An 8617-nucleotide genomic window follows, 5' to 3' on the forward strand; every position below is an offset into this window, starting at 1 on the left:
CTGGAGACAAGACACAGGTCTTCTGTCCAGACTGAGATGTGTTCACCTTTTTGAAAGGAGTGGGGTGTCTCTCACTGACAGACCTACCAGGACCCCCTGGAGTAGAGGGGTGGAAAACCAAAGTGGAAAACCGGAACTAAGAGGAATGAGGAGCTCAAGGTGGTGGTAGAGGGAAGAGGAATGAGACCTGAAAGAGACCTATAGAGGGCTACAAAAGTACTGATTAATTCATTTCTAAAACTGGGTAGTGGGTACACAGGGCTTTCAATTAATAACGCCCTTTATGTTTTACTGTAATTATTTGTGTGCATGTCTGAATGTGCATGCATGCGTACACAAACACAATTTTTCAGTCCAGTATGAATACTACTCATCAATGCCAAAGGCTGGCAAATCTAGAAGAGAAACATGATTATTTCACTAGATAGGCCTCTGATAGGGTATTATCAGGTGAGGCCTAGGAAAAAGGTGGCTCTCTGTTTTGCTCAAATTGGTTCTCCAAGATGGTGGGGAACAACAAAATAGGAAATGTTCAGTGCACAGTTCTCATCTTTCTATGTTTATATTTCTGTCCATTTTAACATCTTATTAAAAAGTAACTGCAAAGGCAGCCACGATATACATAAAGCATGAAAAGCCATGGTCCTTTAACAGTTATTGCTAGAGAACTTTTTCCTTCACCATTTCCATCCTTTCCAAGTTTTATTCAAAAAAAGGGGGGGGGCGTGGTGATTAAGATGTCCATAGAGTAATCATCATTACAATATTCAACTGGGCAGAAATAACAAGGACCCAATTCAGTTGGTACCATCCTATTTTCCCACTAGACAAGTTTTAAAAAAGTCAAAGCTTTCTCAGTGTGGAAGAGTAGGACAGCTTTTACACTGAACTGGTGCCCCAAATGAGTTATGAAATCCCTGATTTTGTCTTCTATTTATCCTTTTCTTTCTGTTCTTTTTCTTTCTTCTCACGCTCAGCTTTAGCTTCTTCCTCCTCATGTTTTTTGATCAACTGCTCCACTTCCTTTTGTTTGAGAACTCTGATGACTGTCTTTCCATTCTCTCTCGTTAGTGTGGCAATTTCCACTAGAAGCAAACACACATTTCTATTACGAGCAGCCATACCTGGCCCACACACTTAATAGGCAACCACAGTTTAAATCTCTTTACGTCATTTGAACCTTTCCAATTTTCTGCCTAATAAAATTCATGGGTACTTTTATGGGAACAAACAACCTTGTAATGTTATTAATATTTTTACTTTTATCGTCCTTCTCTTCACCCATCCTAACCTTCTGTGCTGCTGTTTGTCACTTTCTTGGAAAAATTACAAATCAGCCAATTGCTCCAGCTGCCCTGACCAAAACGAACCATAATGTCCTCATTTGGATCTCTGAAGGATCAGCCAGAATCTTATAATCAGTACTTGCACTTATTTTTCATGGACTTTTTGACTATCTTTTCAAAACAAAGTATGAAAAGCAGCTCCCATGACTATGGATGAGAAAAGCAAACTAATACCAAGAGAAGAAGAGATTCTGAGTAGGGGAAATTGAGTTGTGCCTCCTCGAAATTAGGGAGAAGTAGTAGACAAGAGGGCAATTTGCAAATAAATGGCATTTTTTAAAAGGAACACCAGGAGCTAAGTTATCCCAAACTAAATCAATATGTTCATTTACCACAATTTTTGAATAACATTATTTAGAAATATTGTTTTATATGGTCATATAACTTTAGCTAAATAAAGTATTTAAAATCACAAATAATGGCTTAACATAAGAGATCAGGAGATTCAGAAAAACACAGGATACCACAACTCATGCAAATGCTGTATCTCGGATAAAGTATACCACATATGTATATGGCATACCATAAGATATATGGTATACTTTATGATATATATGATACATATATATATCCTAGGTATATATGTTACTGCTTTATATTCTGTATTGTATATATATGTGAGCATAGACATCATCATTAAGAAGTTGCTAAGAAGAGTTCCTGTCATGGTGCAGTAGGTTAAGAATCCAACTGCAGCAGCTCAGGTCACTGTGGGAGACTCAGGTTCCATCCCGGCTCCATGCAGTGGGTTAAGAGGATCCGGCATTGCCACAACTGTGGCTCAGGCTGCAGGTGTTGCTAGGATTCAAGCCCTGGCCCAGGAACTTCCATATGCTGTGGGTATGTCCACAAAAAGAAAAGAAAAAAAAAGTCTCTAAGATAATTTTTTTTTTTTTTTTTTTTTGTCTTTTTGCTATTTCTTGGGCCGCTCCTGAGGCATATGGAGGTTCCCAGGCTAGGGGTCCAATTGGAGCTGTAGCCACCGGCCTATGCCAGAGCCACAGCAACGCAGGATCCGAGCCGCATCTGCAATCTACACTACAGTTCACGGCAACGCCGGATCGTTAACCCACTGAGCAAGGGCAGGGACCGAACCCGCAACCTCATGGTTCCTAGTCGGATTCGTTAACCACTGCGCCATGATGGGAACTCCTCTAAGATAATTATTAACAAAAGTAGCACGGCTCAGATTTAACTATGAATATTCAGGCTCCAGTTCTTAAACCTGGAATGTAGTTCGGGATTGTGGCTCCACAACTTACCAATGTGACCTTGGTCAGGTCGTAGGAAATAGCTATAAGGCCACCTAACTTATAAGGCTGCTGTTTCAATGAATTATGATAACATGTTAAAGGCATAACACAGTAGCCACTCAATCAATTCCCTCACTAAGCAAACAAATTAGAGCAGTGGACATAAATTACCTTTTTCAGCAGAAAGCTTACTAACATCCATGGTCTTATTTAGGACTTTGATAGCTAAAGCAAGTGCTGACTTCAGAGTCATTTCTCCTTCTTTGTAGTCTTGTTTCAGCATTGACACAGCTGCCTATAAAACATAGAGAATTAACACAGAGAATTTCCTTTAAATGTTCATCCTTTCAAGGGACATGAATTGGTCAGAAGAATAATGCCTGAATTATTACTGGCATTATAACCAACATAAACAATTTTGATGGCCGGGAAGGTAGACATGGAATTGGGGTGTGAAGGGGGTAGGGGATGTTGATGATCTATCCCAGATGTCCATGACAGAATTCAGGGGGTCAGTGAATGACTATGTGGGGAAAAAAAACAACAAAGTTAGATCTTACTCTCATTAACTCCTAACCGAAAATTAGCATCTCCCCTCATTATTACTGTAGGGAATAAACCCTAGCAATATTAGCAGTATCTGTGACTTCATCACCAAAGGAAATCAGATATTTTCATATCACATTAAGGTTTGCTGCAGCTACCTTAAAATATTTACACTCATTACTTCAAAATCATGGCGGTTATTAGACCTTTTGCTAGATGTTACAGCACCACAGAAATACTCACAGCGCTATTATTTCCAATGCATGTGGCTTTCCATCCACCATAGTTTCCACTAGGGTCACTCTGATAGAGCTGAAAGCCATAGTGTTTATCCCAGCCAATGTAAAGCAACGAAACACCAAAAGGACGTTTTCCTTTAACAGAGAAAAAAAAAAAGAGCCAAATATACCAATAATCTATATTTAGTACCACTATGGTTACTTGGGCTCAGTGAATAGCCCTTTTCTGTGAAGTTAAGCATTCATAAACTGATTCATGTTCTGGTCGCCACAGATAAGCTCCAACAAAAATTCCACTTTTGTTTCTAGGATTTGGACACAGCCAGGAGAGGAAATAAAGACACAGAGGACCAGTGCTGAATTTCATTATTATGTAAAAAGCAATTTGTTTCCCGAGTTGAAAATATTATTTTGGCCTTTCAATAGTCTATTAATAAAATGTTTGATAGTTTACAGAGTAGAAACAGTTCATGAAGCAGGAATGCATGGAATATGCCTACTTACTTCACTTTGAATTTTTCCTCACTGTTTCAAAAAGGCTGTAACTCATAAAACAGTTTAACTTTGGGGAATAAAACTTCCAAGAGTTTCAGTACCTCCAAACTGTGTATAAGCTTGTTTGATATCACACAGTGCTGTGACCAACTGCTCACAAGGAATTGGCTCCTGATACTGTAATAAATACCTAGGATAAAGAAAATGGCATATAAAAAATAAATTTTAAAAAAAGTGAAGCAAAGAAAGAAAGAGAAATTGGTGTATTACTCTAAGCAAAATACCCTCTGAAAAGAAATCTGTGTCATGGGGAGAACATAATAGTTACTTATAGGAGTTCCCGTTGCAGCGCAGTGGTTAACAAATCCGACTAGGAACCATGAGGTTTCGGGTTCGATCCCTGCCCTTGCTCAGCGGGTTAATGATCTGGTGTTGCCGTGAGCTGTGGTGTAGGTCGCAGACGCGGTTCAGATCCCTTGTTGCTATGGCTCTGGTGTAGGCCAGTGGCTACAGCTCCGATTCGACCCCTAGCCTGGGAACCTCCATATGCCGCGGGAGCAGCCCAAGAAATGGCAAAAAGACAAAAAAAAAAAAAAAAAAAAAAAAAAAAAGTTACTTATAATTTGAAGGGGGGGGAGTAAATAATATTTTACGAGTCTGGTTAAAAAAAAACAACACTGTAAAACTAACAGGTTTTTAATGACTTTAATCTTCACAAGCGTTTTTCTTAGAAACATCAAAACTAATTTTATATATTATTGATTATGCTATTTATGACCATACCTTTGAGCGATGAGCCTCAGTTCATTAGTCAGAACATTAGCATCAGAAGTTATACCTGCCACACTGCAGGCCATATCCCTTGAGAAAAAGACAAGACAATTATTAATAAGCAGGGAAGATGTCTGCCAGGAGTATTTTACAAGTTTTATTGTTATTTTTGTTGTTGTTTTTCGTCTTTTTTTTTTTTGTCTTTGTAGGGCTGCACCCACAGCATATGGAGGTTACCGGGCTAAGCGTCAAATCAGAGCTGCAGCTGCCAGCCTACACCCGAGCCACAGCAGTGCACGGTTCAAGTTGCATCTGCAACCTACACCACATCTTATGGCGACGCCAGATCCTTAACCCACTGATCAAGGTCAAGGATCAAACCCACGTCCTCATGGATACTAGTCAGGTTTGTTAACCACTGAGCCATGACAGGAACTTCTATTTTACAAGTTTTAAAAACTACCAACTTTTATTAGAAATTTACCACATAGAGTTCCTTTGTAGCACAGCGGGTTAAGGATCTGGTGTTGTCACTGCAGCGGCTTGAGTTTCTGCTGAGGGGTGGGTTTGATTCCCTGGCCCAGGAACTTCCATATGCTATGGGCCCAGCCAAAAAAAAAAAAAAGAAATTCAGCTGCTACACCCTTCAGACAAAAACTATATGTTTTATCTTTGTAGGAAACTTCAACTGGATGTCATTCAACACAGAAGATAAACAAATGCACCCTTAAGTTCTTCACAACAAATGCATTTACCATCACCACCCTGTGGAGAGGGAGGAGAATAAACACTAGGAAACTATGGTAAATCCCCAGATCCAACTACAAAGAAAAAGGTCTTGCCAGTCAGAAAGACAGACTACCCCCATGCTCTTACTTAGTAGTACACTCACCTCCTAAGGACTTACTGATGGGTGGCAGTGAGAGGACCAGAGGGCAGCATATTTTATGAGCCTGCCTACAAAGTCTAGGGCTAGGCTCACAGGGAGAGTGCATTCCTTTCTTTACCTCCTGCTCCCTGGAGGCTGCCCCATCTCTCCTACAGCCTAGGCATCCTCTGGAACTGTTCCTAATCAAGCGCAAGCTGCAGAGGGGGCCCGACAGGGATTCTGTGGAGGGATGATGCGTTCTCAGATGAGTATATGAGAAAGGCCCTATAATCAGCACTCACTGAAGGAAAAATCTCCAATGAGCTGATCCAGCTCTCTGCTAGTGGCAAAGCCCTGCACACTTAACTGTAACAGAAACTTTACTAAATATACAGGGATTGTCTAAACTTTCCCCAGAACTCCAGAAGACTTGTTCTTTCATAACACTCAGTATAATTCAATACAATTCCTGAGTAACCATTCTAAATAATACCTCAACGGCATCCTATCTGCCAGACACTGTGATGGTTTATTTCATTAAACTGCCACAACCACACTAGCAGGCTGAGGCCCACAGAATTTAAACAATGGGTGGGAAGTCACGCAGTTTGTATTGGTAGAGCCTAGACTTAACCCAAAGTAGCATGGCTACCAAGCCTGTACTCTTATCATCGTATAACAGTGTTTCTACACTAAGTACTTGTCCCTGCATTTAAAAAGAATAACAAATGGTCCTAGGCCCCAAGGAACTTTTAAGCAAATAAAGTAATAGCAAATATTTTCAAAAGTAAAAACCCCACAAACTGCTCAACTCTACCATGTCGCATGAACAGACCTCTCAAAGTATGTGAGATATTTTAAACTCTCCTTTAGATTTCACTTACTCATTCAGTTTATAAATTTTTTCAGAAAAAAAGACTTCATCAAGAAGCTTGTGGATGTTGCGCCTCTCTGCTGCAAGCAAAACACCATCATTTGCTAAAATTCCCAAACAGGTGCCTGCATGTCCAATAGCTTCCATGGCATATTCAACTTGGTACAAGCGACCTACAAAACACAAGCAGTGAGAAAACATGACTCTCCTCCTTGCTCCTGAACCACTGGTCAAAGGAGAATCAGCAACAACACTGGAGGACTACAAATAAAGCCCCACTTTGACTCACTGCCCTATGATGCATGTAATCAAGTTGGTGACCATAATTACTTCAAAGTACAAAAAGGATGAACAAGACAGTAAATATTTAAAAGAGTCTATAGATTTTTCCCTCCCCTAAAATTCACTTAAATTTTTTGTTCATTTGTTTTTGAGACAGATTAGAAAATTTGTATTTTACCTTCTGGAGAAAATATAGTGGTCCTGGAATCATATCTTCGAGACTGCAAAGGAAAAATAAATAAGTGATTCCTACCCAATAAAAGGAAGCAAAGCCCACAAATCATCTTGTAGAATATGCCATGGTACACAAAATTCAGAGTGTGGGAGGAAACTGATAAGACATCATTCTATTTCAATTTTCTCATCCAAGTCTGTAAGCTGAGTACAAGCAATACAATTCATTAGGCAACAGCTCATTGACATGTGTATTAACTCACCATATTTCCTGAACTTTATAATTCCTGTAAAAAGAAAATAGGATAATTATTAAAATGAAACTTTAAAAAGCACCACTTGACGTAAAAAAAAAAAACCTGTTTTGTTCACTCCCTTCTCTCAGCCAGCATTTATGATGCACCAGGCACTATGGCAAATGCTGGAATACCAGAGTAGTTAAGACCAATCTCTTTCCTGAAGAGCTTGCAGACTGGCAGTGAGGTGAGGCAGACAGACAAAGAGGGACAATCATAACAACAATGTCAAAACAGAGGCACTAAGGGTACAGTGCGGAAGGGGATGGAGAAAATCAATAAAGTATTTTTTTGTGAAACAAATACAGAAAATGATCCCAAATTAGAGATGGGAGAGGCAGAAACAAAACTGAGAACACTGAGGTCTAAGAAGAATAGGGGAAGAAAGAAGGGCAGGGCACTCAAAGGAGAAGAGAAAGCCTGAGCAAAGGGCACGGTGGCAGGTTAGCTCAATGGGAGAAATACACTCCTGAAGTTAAAAAAGTAATATGAAAAAAAGGAGAGAATTAAGCAAGTATCCAGATCATGTAGAGCTCTGAATGTCAAGCTATGAGTCTTATGCTTCTCCAGAAAATGATACGGGGTCCTGAACTCCGAAGGGCAGGAAAGGGGCGGTAATCTATGGCATCACTACCATTCCCGTAAGAGACACACTGGGGCTAAGAGTGATTTGGTGTAAAAGCCCAATTTCGGACTTCAGAGCCAATCTTCCCAAATACTGGAGTACCGGGAATTAGGAATGGAAAGACAAGCAGGGATAAGGGCCTTAAGGGCCACGTGCCTAGGTAAGAACTAAAACCATGAATTTTCTGTCTTAAGCAAAGGAGCTCCACCGAAAGATGCTGGGCCAAAGAGCCACAGGAGCACTGCAGGAAGATCACTCTGGCTGGTAAACGCTGGGGCAGGGTAAGCAGTTGTGAGGCTGCTGCAACAGGCAGGTGAAGGGAGGGCAGAGGAGATCCGTCAGAGTTCTGATTCGCGCGAGAACACAACTTTCTCATCTCCACGCCTGACGCCGGACACCGGCCCCACGAGAGTTCACTCGCACCCCCTAGCCAGCAAAGCTAACTTCCACGTACTGACTCTTCCAGGGGCGGCCCTGCCCACCAGCCCAAGCCCACCCCACCGCTGGCGCGTCCCTGGCCCCGCTGTGCCAGCTCCATGAAAGAAAGCTCGACGCGGCCGCCTGGGGCCAGTCCCGCGGCCGGTGCGCCTCGGAGAAGGCGGTGCAGAGTCATCGTGCCCACGGTTCCCCAGCGGCCGCTGCAGGCCGGGACTCGCTCTGCGGTAACGCCCACGACCCCCGCCCACGGGGTGAACGGCAAAGCTCCTGCGGAAGCCCAGGGGGCAAAGGCTTACCGAAGGGAGGACTGTGAAGAGCCGAGACCTACACCGAGGACCCTTCTCCGAGGGTGAAAACCCACCGCCGCTGCGCGTGAATCCGCCGCTAATATGGCCCCCGCGCGTGCGCAG

At 41.9% G+C, this 8617-nt stretch overlaps 1 protein-coding gene across 1 annotated transcript; it reads right to left on the reverse strand.

Annotated features, from left to right (window-relative positions):
- Positions 1-558: 558 nt before the first annotated feature.
- Positions 559-8592, reverse strand: PSMA4 (proteasome 20S subunit alpha 4). Its single transcript, NM_001244468.1, is given in 9 exon segments — positions 559-1085; positions 2771-2894; positions 3389-3519; positions 3981-4069; positions 4663-4740; positions 6403-6565; positions 6853-6895; positions 7112-7135; positions 8504-8592. Coding segments are annotated over 8 exon segments (786 nt in total). The 5' UTR covers positions 7115-7135; positions 8504-8592; the 3' UTR covers positions 559-930.
- Positions 8593-8617: the final 25 nt, after the last annotated feature.

This window comes from Sus scrofa, chromosome 7, assembly GCF_054392235.1.
Source record: "Sus scrofa isolate SSC_HxYL_T2T_F1_AM1 chromosome 7, Sscrofa_HxYL_maternal_Yorkshire_Landrace_v2.0, whole genome shotgun sequence".
Lineage (NCBI taxonomy): Eukaryota > Metazoa > Chordata > Mammalia > Artiodactyla > Suidae > Sus > Sus scrofa.